This window comes from Triticum aestivum, chromosome 7B (assembly GCF_018294505.1).
Source record: "Triticum aestivum cultivar Chinese Spring chromosome 7B, IWGSC CS RefSeq v2.1, whole genome shotgun sequence".
Classification (NCBI taxonomy): domain Eukaryota; kingdom Viridiplantae; phylum Streptophyta; class Magnoliopsida; order Poales; family Poaceae; genus Triticum; species Triticum aestivum.
Window position 1 is genome coordinate 628,161,492 of NC_057813.1, and position 16,076 is coordinate 628,177,567.

Consider the following 16,076-nt stretch of genomic DNA (forward strand, 5'->3'; position numbering starts at 1 on the left):
TCTCTTTGCGAAAATGTTTCGAATCACCAAACACCACGTCCAGAGCTATTTGGCCGAGTGACTCGGCTTTCTTTCCTGGTATAACTCCATGAAAGCTCATGTTACTGGTGCTCAGTCGGGACATCGGAATGCCCATTCCTTTCAGTGTGTCTGCATACAGCAAATTCAGCCCACTACCACCGTCCATAAGCACTTTCGTCAGTTGAGTGCCTTCAACAACTGGATTGACCACCAAAGCTTGCCTCCCAGGGGTGGCAATATGAGTCGGGTGATCAGATTGGTCGAAGGTGATGGGTGTTTGGGACCATTTCAGATAATTTGCTTTTGCTGGGGCAACCATGTTCACCTCACGGTTAATAACTTTCAATCGACTCTTGCTCTCCACATCTGCAAAGATCATCAGAGTAGAGTTGATATGCGGATATCCTTCCTCACTGTCCTCCTTGTCTTCGGCCTTGTCCGACTCCTTCTCCTTGTTATTGGACTGTTTTCCTTGAAACTGCTGGATCAGGAGTCGACATTGGCGAGTGGTGTGCTTCGGGTAGATGATATTCCCCTCTTCATCTTTCTTCGTGTGGATGTGACACGGCATATCCATCACGTCGTTCCCTTCTTTATCCTTTACCTTCTTAGGGTTCCAGGATCCTTTTGGTTTCCCTTTAAACTTTCCCTGAGTCACGGCCAGAGCCTCTCCAGGAGCTGCCGGTTCAGCCTTCCGCTTCTGTTTCCGACTGGTGTTTCCCTTTTCCGACTGATTCGGCTTGTGCTTGCCGCTTCGGAGTCAGTCTTCTTCTTCGTTGTTGGTGTACTTGGTAGCAATCTCCATCATCCGACTCAAGGTCATGTCACCGGTTCGACCAAACTTCAAACTCAATTCTTTGTTCTTGACGCCATCTTTAAAGGCGCAGACTGCCTGATGATCAGACACATTCTCCACAGTATGGTGCAAAGTGATCCATCTCTGAATATACTCTCTGAGAGTCTCATTGGTCTTCTGCACGCAGACTTGCAACTCCGTCAGTCCAGCCGGTCGCTTGCAAGTTTCTTCAAACGTTCTGATGAACACTCGGGACAGATCTTCCCAAGTGTAAATGCTGCTAGGAGGTAATTGAGTCAACCATGCCCTGGCAGAACCTTCCAGCATGAGGGGCAAATGCTTCATGGCCACCTCGTCGTTCCCACCACCAATCTGAACCGCCACTCGGTAGTCCTCAAGCCAAGTTTCAGGCTTAGACTCACCAGTGAACTTGCTGACTCCTGTTGCCAACCTGAAATTGGGAGGGATAACTGCGGCTCTGATAGCTCTGCTGAAACATTCAGGACCAGAAACATGCACTCGACTGCTTGTGGGTGCATCTCTGTCGAGTCCGCCTCGATGAGCTCTGTTCCGGTCGACCAAACCTTGCACGATAATGGATCGCGCGTCAAAGCCTGGTTCTCTGGGGTCGACTGGAACTCTTTGCCCCGTACTGAGCTGACGTCTGTCATCTTGCTGCCGAGGAGCGTAAGACCCACCCCTCGGAGGGGAATTGGGCACTCGACGCCTATCATCTCGGTCGAGTCGATCACCATATTGGTCTCGCCGATTCTCGCGCCCTTCACGCCGCGGAGGCGATCTGGGACTGTGAGCCGACTGAACCGTATTCGCAGCGACGGATCGACTGTGAATTCTGTTGCGCGACTGCGACACGGCCGAATTCTGATCTCCTGCTGCCCGGAGCAGATCCCTGATCTGCATCAAGCCTCTGCCAGCTTCCGACTGAGAGGGCTGGATGGACTCTACTATACGGGTCGCAGCTGCCAAATTCTGGATTGGGGTTCGATATACCTGAGTCAGCGGGAAGAGTTGACGTCGACTGGTGTCGGGAACTCGTTGCCGCGCGCGCTCGTCGAGTGCTCACTGAAGATTCTCCAGTCGAGTGCGTTCGGCCAAATTGGCCAAATGTGCCTCCTCCAAGGCGCGAGCCTCGGGGGTTTCTCCTGTGATGGGAGTACGCAGGACATCCACGTTCCTGCGGCGAAGTTCTTCTCTTTGCAGAGAGTCGAGTGGCTCAGGCTGGTATTCTTCATGGTCTCGTGCGGGGTCGCCTCCGTCGCCTGCTCCACCATCACGAGCGAAGCCAGGGGGACTGCGGGGCCCGTCGACCATCATGATTTCCGCCGCTGGATCACTGCTATCGCACTCGGATGCGGTCTCTACGGAGCCAGTCGACAGATCGAACATGCCGTAGAGAGATTCGTCGAGCTCGATTGCCGCAACTTGGGTGGTGGCCGTCTGGCGAGCCACCGCGTGCCTCACCCACCGCTGAATCCTCGACCGGCCCGAGCGCTTGCGCTGGCGGGAGACCGGGAGGGTGGTCGATGGGGATGTCGACCGATACGGGGTCGACGGTTGCCGCAGCAGAACACCGCGGACACATGCGCGAAAATGCGTCGCACCGCGGACAGGGAGCGCATCAACGTCGAGTGGAGCCTCCTGGAGCCAGGCGGAGTCGTCGGCGATGAAGGTGAGAGCGCCGAGACGGATCTCTCGACCCTCGACCAAAACTCCAGCAGCCACCATGATGCAAGTACTCGGAAGAATCGCAACTTCTCCACAAAATTGCTAAAAACACCTGCCCCACGGTGGGCGCCAACTGTCGTGGTTCTAAGTCTGACAGTAGAGTGGAGGGTAGGTATGGAGAGGCAAGGTCCTAGCTATGGAGAGGTTGTAAACACAAGGGATGTACGAGTTCAGGCCCTTCTCGGAGGAAGTAAAAGCCCTACGTCTCGGAGCCCGGAGGCGGTCGAGTGGATTGTATGTATATGAGTTACAGGGTGCCGAACCCTTCTGCCTGTGGAGGGGGGTGGCTTATATAGAGTGCGCCAGGACCCCAGCCAGCCCACGTAATGAAGGGTTTAAGGTGTATTTAGTCTGGGGCGTTACTGGTAATGTCCCACATAAAGTGTCTTAACTATCATAAAGTCTACTTAACTACAGGCCGTTGCAGTGCAGAGTGCCTTTTGACCTCCTGGTAGTCGAGTGAGTCTTCGTGGTCGAGTCCTTCAAGTCAGTCGAGTGAATCCCTCGTTGGTCGACTGGAAGGTGACCTCTTCTAAGGGTGTCCTTGGGCAGGGTACTTAGATCAGGTCTGTGACCCTACCCTAGGTACATGACCCCATCAGCGGCCGCCCGCTTTGTACCTCAGGGAGTTGTGATGTAAAACCACTCCTGTTGCCATAAGTCAGAAGTTTCTGTGAAGGAACCCTTTGGCCATGGGGCGTCGGCGCCTTTGCTTATTATAGCGCCTCCGCACTCCGTGTGACGCCCGTCAATCACCTTAGGCCTCACATTGAAGGTCTTGAGCCATAGGCCGAAGTGGATGGTGATGCGAAGGAAGGCTTCACACACGACGATAAACGACGAGATGTGAAGGATGGAATCCGGAGCTAGATCGTGGAAATCTAGCCCGTAATAGAACATGAGCCCTCTCACAAAGGGATCAAGACTAAACCTAGCCCTCGAAGGAAGTGAAATAAATACGACACTCTCGTTGGGTTCGGGAGTAGGGATGACCTGCCCTTGAGCAGGCAGCCTGTGCGGGATTTCAGCGGTGAGATACCTGGCCTCCCTGAGCTTCTTGATGTCCTCCTCTGTGACAGAGGAGGCCATCCACCGGCCTTGAAGGTTGGATCCGGACATGGTTGAAGGTCTGAAGTGCTTGGCTTGAGCCTTGGGTGTTGGAACTCGAGGTGCGGGAGGGGAAGGATCGAGCGTGGGATGAAAAGGACAGGCCTTGGCCCCCTTATAAAGAGGACGAATATCAAGCGTCCCCCGCGTGACCGTTTCGGACTTGCCTAAAATCGAGGAGTCATATTAAACAAGCGCGGTTGGGTTACCCACACCTGTATTGATGAGAATCCCGTGATAAGGGGAACACGATCTCTGCTTCGACAAGACGTGCCAAATAAAACCGCCTGGCAGCACGTGTAATGGCTGGTGGAGAAAAACGGTTCGAATAATGACCGGACCATGGCGTGATTTCACACTATGAAAAGTTGTCAGCAGATTAGATTTGTGGAATATTGTGCTCTCTACGGTGGTATGTGGAATTTGTTTTGTAGAGCCGGACACGATTCTTGTGTTCAAAATCTTCTATGGAGTATTCGGAGAAGGAACTCGCCTTGCAATGCCGAAGACAATCTGCGTGCCAGACTTATCGCCATTGAAGCCTGGTTCAGGGGCTACTGAGGGAGTCCGAGATTAATGGGTCCACGGACGGCCGGACTATATACTTTGGCCGGACTGTTGGACTATGAAGGTACAAGATTGAAGACTTCGTCCCGTGTCCGGATGGGACTCTCCTTTGCGTGGAAGGCAAGGTTGGCAATTTGGATATGTAGATCTCCTTCTCTGTAACCGACTCTGTGTAACCCTAGCCCCCTCCGTGTCTATATAAACCGGAGGGTTTAGTCCGTAGGACAACAACAATCATAATCATAGGCTAGCTTCTAGGGTTTAGCCTCTACGATCTCGTGGTAGATCAACTCTTGTAATACTTATATCATCAAGATCAATCAAGCAGGAAGTAGGGTATTACCTCCATCGAGAGGGCCCGAACATAGGTAAACATCGTGTCCCCCGCCTCATGTTACCATTAGCCTTAGACACACAGTTCGGGACCCCCTACCCGAGATCCACCGGTTTTGACACCGACAACCGCCCCCAAGGGTTGCCATTTGTACGGGTTCGGTGACCGCCCTCAAGGGTCCCTTAGTGGAATCACGGAATCTTGCATTGTGCGAGGGCATGAGGAGATTATGGTGGCCCTAGTGGCTTCTTGGGGAGCATTGTGCCTTCACACCGCTCCAAACGGAGATTAGCATCCGCAAGGGTGTGAACTTTGGGATACATCGTCGTCTCCGCGTGCCTTCGTTATCTCTTACCCGAGCCCTTTACTTATGCATTTTAATTTGTGATAGCCATATTGTTTCTTGTCATATATCTTGCTATCACTTAGTTGTTTACCTTGCGTAGCATAAGTTATTGGTGCACATAGGTGAGCCTAGTTGTTGTAGGTTTTGTGCTTGAAAAATTAACTGCTAGATTTATTCTGCATTTGTTCAAGCCTAAATCCGTAATTATTTTAAAGCGCCTATTCACCCCCCCTCTAGGCGACATCCTCGATCTTTCAGCCGCTGTAGCCGCTTCCACCTGAAGTTGGTGTGACCTTGAAATTCGTAGATGTACCTTTCGCACACGGGAAGCCTTCAAGCTACACCTCATCGGGCCAGCGCGCTAGAGAAGAGGCCGGAAGGACGCACCATAGAAAGCACCATCGCACTCTCTCGCGGTTGACGAAAAAGGCAATGAACTGGTGTCATACAACAACCATCCGCCCCAGATCAAAGGTGACAAAGAAGAAACCCCCATCATAAGGGATCTGACGGAAGACAAATCCGGCATCGTCGCTATACAACACAACGACAAGCAAACGTCAACAAAATACAAAATCTCACCGCTAACCGGCGAGAGGAGCACGATGGAATCACCGGTATAGGCAACGACCTAAGGTAGAGATTATTCGCCATGCCTCCACCATCCACACACCAGCGCTCGAAACCCTAAATCTTACCCTGTGCACAAGACCGACACGAGGTTCTACAGTTCCCACCGCTCCCATCGTCGAAGCGGTCGCCGAGGAGAGGGAATCGATGTGGTCACCGGCAAGCACGGGAGGAACCACGGTTGCCTTCGGTTTTGCCTCTTACGGGAAGGGGAAAGTGAAGCCAAAACTCCCTTCCATCCCTTCGATCATAATGGGCAGCCCGCAAGGCACGTACTAGCCCTGTTTTCGAAAACTTGTGGAAGTTTACTAGGCGGATTTTTTCATCTTTTTAGTTTTCTGATTTATTAGATCAGATTTATTTTATTTTATTTTTCTCTTTTTTCTTTATCATTTTATTTTTTTCCTTTTTCCTTTTTATTTGTTCTTTTTTCTACTTTTAAATATTCATGAATCTTTATCAAGGCATGATTATTTTTCAAATCAATGAATGTTTTTGAATCCGTGGTTATTTTTTTCAAATATGCAAACTTTTTATTTTTTGTGAACATTTTTTTCTAAAATTATTGAAAATTTCAAATTCATGAATTATTTTTCTAAAATTCATGAACTTTTTGAAATTCAAGATTTTTTTTCAAAAATTCATGAGCTCAAATATGTTTTTAAAATTGATGAAATATTTTCCCTCAAGATCGTGACCATTTTACTAATTCACGGAAGATGTGATTATTTTTTCAATTTCACAAAAGAAAATCATGATTTTTTTAAGTTCGTGAACTATTTGAAATACATGAACTTTTTCAAACTCATGAGCGTTTTGGAAAGACCAAGCCAACAGTCAATGAATTTTTTCCTTGTTAAAAATATTTATATTTGTATATTTTCTAAATTCAATGGTCAACTGGTCAACCAGTCAACAGGTTAATGAGGGAGCGAGGCATCTTTCGAGCGTGCAAGCGAGCTCCTTCCTATTCGGCGCTCGCTGGGGAAGTTTAGCGGGGCGGCCCAGCAACCTGCTGAGGAACTGAGGGCTATCGAAGTTGGACGTTTCCTTGAGGCAATGCACAACCCATGATTCCTAGTGGGTGAGAGCTCTTCCAACCGCCTCCTGTCGGCGCCGCCACGGATTTGCCTCGCCTCATGTCGCCTTAAGGCTATGTGTGCGTGGTGGATCTTAGCTCTTGCCAATAGGAGGGCTCCTCGTTCGTTGTTAGATGTCTTTTCGAGTCTCTTTAGGGTTTGTGTCTTGCACAGGAAGATGAGGCAGCAACAACTTTTTAAAGATGGAATAATGTTCTTCTTGTCTAGCCCCCATTTTGATGGTGCGGCTAGCATCATTCGACGGCGTGTGGAGATGTGTCTCTGGTGAATCTTGCGGGATTCAATTGGTGTTTGTCTTCGATGGCTCTCTTTGGACGTTTGATGTTCTGTTGTGCTTTTCCTTTGAGGCCTTAGCACGATGACTTTTCAACTACCTACTACAACAAGGTTTGGCGGCCTCTAATGAAGCAAGGCCGATGACGGCGGCGCGCCTTCGGCTCCTTCGTGTGCTTGTAGTCGGTCCTAGGTGGTCAACGGATTTCAATGTAATTTTTGTTACTTTTGAAGTTGTTTGTACTGCCATGATGTTTGATGAATAAATTGGAAGTTTTTATGCAAGAAAAAACATGATGAAGAAAAGCAAACACGAAGAGAAAACTACAAAAAAAGTCCAATATCAGGAAAGCACACTATTTAAGCCTTCCTCTAGTACAACACTAAACATATACTATTATATACCAGTATTGATTATTTTAAAAGAAATTCACAAAAAAACCATCAAATTAAAGATATTTAAAAATTGAAAAAGGTTGATGAAAAATGAAAAAGTTTGTTGATTTTGAATAAAGTTCATCTAATTTTGAAAAAAAATCACAAATTTTTAATAGTTATGAATTTTTAGAAAAGTTCATATTTTTTTAAAAGGTTTATTTTGGAAAAAAATCATCAATTTTGGAATAATAGTTCATCGATTTTGAAGAAAAAGTTCATCGATTTTGAAAAAAATTCATCAATTTCGATTATTTTAACGTATTTTGGAGAAATGTTCACAAATCTAAGAAAAGAAAAGAGAAGAAAAAATAAAAGAAAAATAAAAGAAAGAACAAAAAGAGTAAAAAAGGAGCAAGTAATCACAAAGGGGTTACTGCAGTTTAGGGAGAATAGCCAGCGCTATAAGCGCTGACTAGGAGCTCTGAGAGATGCTCTAACAGAAAACACCGAAGATGGTTAGCTACAAAACTAACCAACGGCAGGACGACCTGGACAGGACGAGTTTTCTGTGACACGCGTGGCCCACGCTACAGAGACACAAGAGGGCCCACGTGTTGTTGGTGTGGCGTGTCAGCTCTCCCATTTGCTTTGCTGCCTTCGTTGGTCCACCTCCAGCTGGCCGCCCCCTTTTCAATCATCCAGCCAAATCCACCTTAGCTTCGCTTCCTCCCCGTCTACTTCTGCTCTGAACCCAAATCCCAAATCCCGAATCCCGAATCCCCAAACCCGCCGGCGATGGCTCGCGGCAGCCGCTCCGGGAGGAACGGCGGCGGCGGCGGGTGCGCGAGCTGCTGCCTGGGGTTCCTGCTCAAGTTCCTCGCCTTCCTCCAGGCCTTCGCCGCCGTCTCCGCCGTCCTCTACGCCGCCTCCATCCTCTCCCGCTGGGCGCGGCACCACGAGCTGCACTTCGACCGCCTCCTCCCTGACCTCTGGTATCATGTCCTCTGTTCTACTATCTCGCTTCTTTCCGGCCACCTCCCCTCCCCACCTGTATGCGATGTATGCTTGGCTGGCTGGCTGACTGATTCAACTTGTTGCAGGTTCGCGTGCGCCGTCATGGCCGCCGGCCTCCTCTACTGCGCCATCCTCCTCGCGGGCTACGTCGCCGCCGAGGTCAACAGCGGGTGCTGCCTCTGCTTCGTAAGACCCACACCCGCGCACCACCAAAACCCATGTCCCTTTTTTCTTTGATACAGTCCTCTTCCTACCTGTTCATTCATTGCCGCGTCACTGCTACTGATGTTGACCACAATTGTTTCAGTATACCATCCTGGCCATGGCGATGATGCTGCTAGAAGCTGCCGTGGCCGGCCACCTCCTCCTCAACGAGCACTGGATGCAGGTGGGTCAATTGGATACCCATCCATGCCCCTGTCAGTAATAGTTCCATCTGATCAAATCAGAATATCGGATCACTGACCGATTCCTCTCCTTCATCTATTATTCTTGCAGGATCTGCCGTATGACCGCACGAGAGAGCTCGAGAACCTCGTCTCCTTTGTCAACAACAACCTCGACCTCTGCAAATGGGCTGCTCTCGCTACCGTCGCCACACAGGTGCGCGACTCTGCCAGAATTAGTATATGCTTATTCTTGGTAAACCTGAACAAACATTTCCATCTCAAATCAAACGGCACAGCAAGTGCACACGAGCCTTTAAGTTGGTTGCTCCAATGGTCTCTCACAATGTCCAGTGACAAAAGATAGACCAATACACTCTGTTTCCCTTTGTGGCTCGAGGAGGAGGATCTGATCCATGTAAATGTATTGTATAGGCGTTCTCGCTTTTCTTGGCAATTACTCTACGAGCCATGGTTTCGTCCACCAATGCGGACTTTGACAGCGACGAAGATTTTGTGGTCATAAGGAGGCCGCTGCTTCTTGCCCAAGGTGCTCCAGCCTATCTCCCTACCACGGCCGACCCTAGAGGTGCCCACCCTGGCCTATGGAGCTCATCGATGAGGCAAAAGGTGAATTTGTTTTTAGCCTCAAGTACTTACTTATGCTGATTTCAGATGGGACTATGTGACCTAAGCAAGAGTGCACTATCGTTAAAGACAATACCTGGTTGTAAGAAAAAAAACTGGTACAACCCCATAGAGAACTAGTCGCAAAATGTAAATGTATGCATTATGTCTGTACAACACTGTTCTCCCTAGCAATTTGAAGAATGTTTGGAACCATTAAGCAATCATGTATTTTGCTCTTTGGTCTCAGTTCTTCCAAGATTTTTTTTCTTGGGAATTCTATATCGACACCCACAGTTACTCATAAGTCATGACCCTCAGTTTCTTGATACCCTCTAGCCATGACGCTTTTCAACTTCTTTTTTTCTCTGCTATAATTATTTTTTACTCTACTACATGACTAGTGCTGGATTTAAAACATAACCTAATTGTAGCACACACCGTAGTTCAAGCATTTCTAGACGAATATCAGTTCATTTCATTCTCTGTAGGTTGGATCCTATGTTAGCTTAAGTTCTGACGAGTTATGAGGATGATTGACTAGCTGGTGGGCAGTAATATTTAAAGCCTGCAATTTTTAACTGAATCATATGTTGTTGAGTTGCAAAGACAAGCTAAATAGCTAATTGGCTGAAAGCTATTCTCATGCGGAGCATGTTGATTGCAAAAGTTAAGTAAACAAAACTTGGAGAAGCAAGTTATGAATTTGTAAGAGTTGTCTTGTTGTCTTGCTGCAGTTACTCATTATTGTTTCAGAGTATGAAAATCTTAGAATGCCTGACAATCATGTCATATAGCATGAAAGCCTATGACAATCTAACCTTGTGCCAAAATGACGAAAAAGGTGTGGCAAATTTATTATATGAACCAATCATGCCTTAGTTCGACATTGTAAATGTATTGACATCCCAACAGTCATGTGTTTCTTCTTGAAAACTAATTCATATTTTCTTCCTGTGTGCCCTCCAGTATGGATTGAACTCCACAAGCGACTACACCTACAACACACTGGATCAAAATGCAGTACCACCACAGTGAGAATCTGCGTGACTGATGACGAAGTACATATCATATATGCAGTACACAAGTCATATGTTGCAATATGCCATGGTGTAATGGGCACTGTATACATTTGTACGCCCAGTTATTCTGTGAATCTCGGTTGTACATAGTTCCATCATTACTACTCCCTCCGTTCGGAATTACTTGTCTCGGAAATGAATGTATCTAGAACTAAAATACGTCTAGATACATCCATTTTCGCGACGAGTAATTCCGAACAGAGCGAGTAGTAAAGAACATATGTGTGAATGGCTGCCCTGGTTGGCTGGCTGCTATTTCTTCGAGATCCGCTTACTAGTGCTGAATCTGGAGCAAATCCACAACTCAGTCATTGTGACAGCCAGGAGATGGCCGTATGTAAAAAAATAGTCTATCTTGTTGGATGTCTTGGGTTGGCTGGTTTCTTCAATGTAGCCAAAGAGATGGATGAGCAAGAACGGCAGTATTTGCATTGGATGTGTATTAAGTTAGATATAGCAGTTAGTAAAAAAATGTAAGGTAATGTTAGTACAATTTTCATGTGGATGATGACATCATTAAAATGCTTTCTTGGGCCAAATATTACATTCCATACTAAATTAGTTTTGCTTGAAAGGAGAAAATGAAACTGCAAGCGCCGTTTGGTCACTGGCATCACCTTATGTAAGTGAAACAAACATCTGTAGTGTTGTTAAGTATGTGAAATTTAACCAAATAAGAACTTATGGAAGTGAAACAAACATCTGTAGTGTTGTTAAGTATGGGAAATTTAACCAAATATGAACAGGGTGGTCCCGTGCAAACTCCACCGTTCCATTAACATACATACACATCCACCATTCCATTAACATACATACACATCAATCGTTCTGCGCCTTAATAAGGATTTAATGCCGAGAAAATATTTCCCACCAGTCTTGTCTGCCCAGACGGCACACACTCTTTCCCATGTAACCTGTATGGCAATTTGAGTATTTCACAAGCGTAGGGCAATCCTACACAAGCAAGCGCTGCAAACAAGGGAATGCAAGAGTGCAATCACATATGCTGTGTAGGTTCCCAAGACCACTTGGTCCTAGTCTAGCCGGGCAGATGAATCCGTAGTGGACGAAATGGTTCTTCCTCCAACATGGGGATGGAATCAACTCCAAAATTGAATCACACTCAACCAAATATCTTCTAGGCATGGGGAGATGCTTGATCCATGACATTATCCTGATGCTATTGCAGCCAGAGATCAGTAGCAGACGCAGTTTTGGAAAGCAAGCATGAGGCACCACCCCTTCCATACGACATCTTCCAACTCTCTCAATTTGAGTACCAATGGGAGCTCAGAAGGATGCCCTTAGGTCGATAGATGGAGAGGAGTTACCCAGATAAAGACCCTACCCTGTTTGAGTACCAATGGAATTCTAATTTGTATTCAGGACCTTATTGAAGAACGTATTCCCAACCCTGTTTTCTCATGAAAACACTAATTTCCCTAGCCAACAAACTAATTTCCAGTTCCAAAAAAATGTTTGGTATTTTATTTTGGAAAACTTTGCACTCAGTGCAAAGAAAGACATCCATTGAGCCAAGCTCTTGGTAAAAATTATGGGGTCATGAGATCCATTTCCCTTTTATGATGTAATCAAACATCACTTGTCAATTTCCTTATTTTCTAATCTCATCGGATTAATGCGGACATGGCGTTTTTTTTCTTTTGCGGTGGAATGCGGACATGCATGTCTTTGCATCTTACAAACATGGCTAATAGAAAGAACGACGAGTTCATGGCCATTTTCCTTTTATATTTGCATCCAAATAAAGAACACATTATGCAAATGCCACATCATTCCTTTTTTTATTCACTTATTTCTCCACATTATCAGACAGCCCTTACAATGAATTTCTAGGTACTGCCCGGAGGTGGGGGTGTAGGTAGCGTTATAACAGGAACTGTGTAACCTGCACAGGAGATTTTCAATTTTCGCATCATAAGGATAATCATGAGCAATTATATGAGAAATAATGGCAAGTAGAAAACAGGCACACATATGTATATGTATAGAAATATGACGGTTACCGACCTGCACAGTGAGTGTGTGCACGCAGCCCATTGCCGCACACATGTGTAGCCATGGCAAACTTGGCTAGGCTGATCCTAGCCAGTTCGGGAGCTGTGAATTTATCACAGACGCAGTGGATGTCTGTTGCTGCCCTTATCACCTGGCAACATACGCTCCCATGTAGAAGGGGGTGCTCGCCAACATTCTTCCCAATGTTCCTCCAGCATTCCCTCATCACCTTACTTTTATCCGCGGCGCAGTGATCTGCTTGTGCACGGTGTGGATATGAAGAGAAGGCCACAAAGACTAGGAAGCATAAAACTCCTATTGCCTTAGCACTGGTCATCTTCTTATGTGAAATGGTATTATCGGTATGTGTTTTATGCAATAATTCGGCAACACTTGGGTTCTATATATATTGGTTGCAAACTCGTTCGCTCTTTGGTCATTTAATTAACTGAATCCTCAAGATAACTTGGATATGTTGTTATTTAATGTAGGCACATCTAGTTCTTGTATCAAACTGCAGATAGAGTATACGTAGATGGGTGCAAGCTATTAAATGCTAGTGACTGATTTCTGATAGATAGATAACAAGGATATGTTCTCCTTTAATGTAGGATATACTTAATTCTCATAAAGCATGAATATCAAATTGCTTGTGCAGGATATACGAAGGTGCATGGCTGCAAATTGATTTTCTAAGTATCCATTGGGATTTTAATTTCCAGTTACTACCAAGAAAGAATACCTTTTCATACTCACTCTAACCAAGGATATACTCAGGCCATTAAAAATGCATGACTTTTTTTGTTGAAAATGCATGACATTATAGATATGAGTCCAATCTGCAAATGCAACATTATTTCATATGAATATGTTAAATAAAATATGAAATTATTTATGACAAATCTTGTAATATGATTTTCAAAGTGGATACTCTTTTAATTAGATGATTCATAGATGTATATGATACATATAGCGGGGTGCTGTCTTTGTCCAACCAGTTTTGATACTTCCGAAGTAGGATTAAGAGCGAAATATGCAAGCCATGTATTAATTAATTACAGGTAGACCGGTAGACTAAATAGGATGTTCTGAGTTATTGCTTGGTAAAAATCTGCTGAAAACTATATTAATACATCGGCTCTTTAACGAAAAGTGTGTAATAGTCGCATATGATGGAAAATATTGGATAGAGTTGGATTAACATATATACCCGACATAGCACCTCTGGGTTATCCCTTCTACACATGCGAGTACGGACACGTAAGAGGTAGTGCCGTGATAAGCGTATCCTCTTAATATTCAATTCAGGAGGACGTTATAGAGAAACCGTTGGGAAGCTTGGCTTCATCTTGTGAGAAGATTGATGGATGTTCACCTATCTCAACAACCCGACCAGTTGCGCTGGAAACTAACTAAGAATGAAGAGTTTTCGGTTAAATCCATGTATTTGGATGTTATCAACGCTAGCACTATTCCTCGTTCGAAACATGTTTGGAAAGTCAAAGTGCCTTTAAAAAATTAAAGTGTTTTTATGGTTTGTCCATAAACAAGTTATTCTAACTAAGGACAATTTGGTAAAACGCAAATGGACATGATCTACAAGATGTAGCTTCTGTGATAGTGATGAATCCATCAAACACCTCTTTCTTGACTGTCCATTAGCAAAAAATTCGTGGCGGTCGGTTCGCATAGCATTTAATATTACTCCTCTGAATACTATCAACACATTATTTGGGACGTGGCTAGATGGGATAGATCCAGAAATAGCGAGACATATCCGTGTAGGAGTATGCGCTTTATTATGGGCAGTTTGGAACTGCAGAAACGATTTGGTTTTTAACAAAACAACAAATATTCGTTTCTTGCAGGTTATTTTCTGGGCCACTACACTGATTCGTATGTGGTCGCTACTCACTCCGACGGAGGTCAGGGATCGTTTGATTACTGGATCTATCCGATGGGAGACGGTAGCACGGGCTATATTCAACCGGTTTTGATGGTGGTCATGTAATAGGATAGGTATTTAGTTTCCTATCTTAATTTTTGCCTGCTGGTTGTGACTATCCTGTTTTTTTCATGCTCTTTGTGAGCCTTTTTTCCGTTTTTGAGACCTGAAGACTTTTGTTGGACCTTTTCGCTTATCAATAATATGGTCGTATGCATCGTTCTGATGCAGAGGCCGGGGGCTAACCCTTTTTTGAAAAAAAATTATTTGGATGGTGACATCATTAAAACATTTTCTTGGGCCAAATATTACATTCCATACTTCATTTGTTTTGCTTGAAATGACAAAATGAAACGGCGAGCCCCGTTTGTCACTGGTATCACCTTACGGAAGTGAAACAAACATTTGTAGTGTTGTTAAATATGGGAAACTAAACTAAATATAAACATGGTGATTTATACATGTAAACTCTACCATTCCATTAACGTACATACGCATCAATCATTGTCTGCCTTAATAAGGATTTAATGCTGAGGAAATATCATGGAAATCTCCATGATCCCACCAATCTTGTCTACCCAGTATCACCGGCACACGCTCTTCCTTGTGTAACCCGGATGGCAATTTGACAAGCCTAGGGCAATCGTACATGTGGAAGGGCTGTGCAACCGCAATACATTAATCAATGCACCAGGCACGTATATATGAGTTACAGAGGGGGCCACAACCTCGACTATACAAAGGAAATAGGAGATGGGCCCAATACACAATATATACGTACACCAGTATACTCAACACCCTCCCGCAGTCGAAGCGGCGCCAGTGACGTAGGAACTGGAATGAAACTCCTCGAAGGTGGAAGTCGGCAGTCCCTTCCTCATCACATCGGCGAACTGTTGTGCAGTCGGAACATGGAGGACCCGAATACGTCCAAGAGCCACCTGCTCGCGCACAAAGTGAATGTCCAGCTCAATGTGCTTAGTCCGGCGATGATGAATGGGGTTGGCGGAGAGGGACACCGCAGAGACGTTGTTGCGGTAGACAACCGTAGCCTGAGAGACATCGTGATGCAACTCATGAAGTAACTATCGTAGCCAGGTGCACTCGGCAATGATACGTCCATTTTGCATCATGCTTTTATATCAATATTTATTGCATTATGGGCTGTTATTACACGTTATGTCACAATAGTTATGGCTATTCTCTCTTATTTTACAAGGTTTATCATGAAGAGGGAGAATGCCGGCAGCTGGAATTCTGGCTGGAAAAGGAGCAAATATTGGAAACCTATTATGCACAGCTCCAAAAATCCTGAAACTCCATGGAAGTCATTTTTGGAATTAATAAGAATTGTTGAGCGAAGAAAATACCAGAGGGGCCCACACCTTGGCCAGGAGGTGGGGGCGCGTCCCCCCCTACTGGGCGCGCCCCTGTCTCCTGGGCCCCCTGGTGGCCCTCCGGTGCCCATCTTCTGCTATATGAAGGGTTTTACCCTGGAAAAAAAATCAGAAGCAAGCTTACGGGACGAAACTCCGCCGCCATGAGGCGGAACCTTGGCGGAACCAATCTAGGGCTCCGGCGGAGCTGTTCTGCCGGGGAAACTTCCCTCAGGGAGGGGGAAATCATCACTATCGTCATCGCCAACGATCCTCTCATCTGGAGGGGGTCAATCTCCATCAACATCTTCACCAACACCATCTCCTCT

General features: G+C 45.7%; 1 protein-coding gene across 1 annotated transcript; it reads left to right on the plus strand.

Annotated features, from left to right (window-relative positions):
- The first annotated feature begins 7,963 nt into the window (after nucleotides 1–7,963).
- LOC123158948 (tetraspanin-18) lies at nucleotides 7,964–10,946 on the plus strand. The gene is made up of 6 exons (XM_044576766.1): nucleotides 7,964–8,290; nucleotides 8,399–8,498; nucleotides 8,620–8,700; nucleotides 8,811–8,915; nucleotides 9,134–9,328; nucleotides 10,295–10,946. The coding sequence occupies exons 1-6, from the start codon at nucleotides 8,094–8,096 to the stop codon at nucleotides 10,361–10,363; spliced, it is 747 nt and encodes a 248-aa protein (XP_044432701.1). The 5' UTR covers nucleotides 7,964–8,093; the 3' UTR covers nucleotides 10,364–10,946.
- The last annotated feature ends 5,130 nt before the right edge of the window (nucleotides 10,947–16,076 follow it).

What these genes read in the sequence shown, in the direction of transcription:
- LOC123158948 (XM_044576766.1), top strand. Translation starts at nt 8,094, where the DNA reads ATGGCTCGCGGCAGCCGCTCCGGGAGGAACGGCGGCGGCGGCGGGTGC. An exon ending in CGCCTCCTCCCTGACCTCTG is followed by an intron (nt 8,291 to 8,398) that starts GTATCATGTCCT and finishes AACTTGTTGCAG; the next exon opens with GTTCGCGTGCGCCGTCATGG. An exon ending in TCAACGAGCACTGGATGCAG is followed by an intron (nt 8,701 to 8,810) that starts GTGGGTCAATTG and finishes TTATTCTTGCAG; the next exon opens with GATCTGCCGTATGACCGCAC.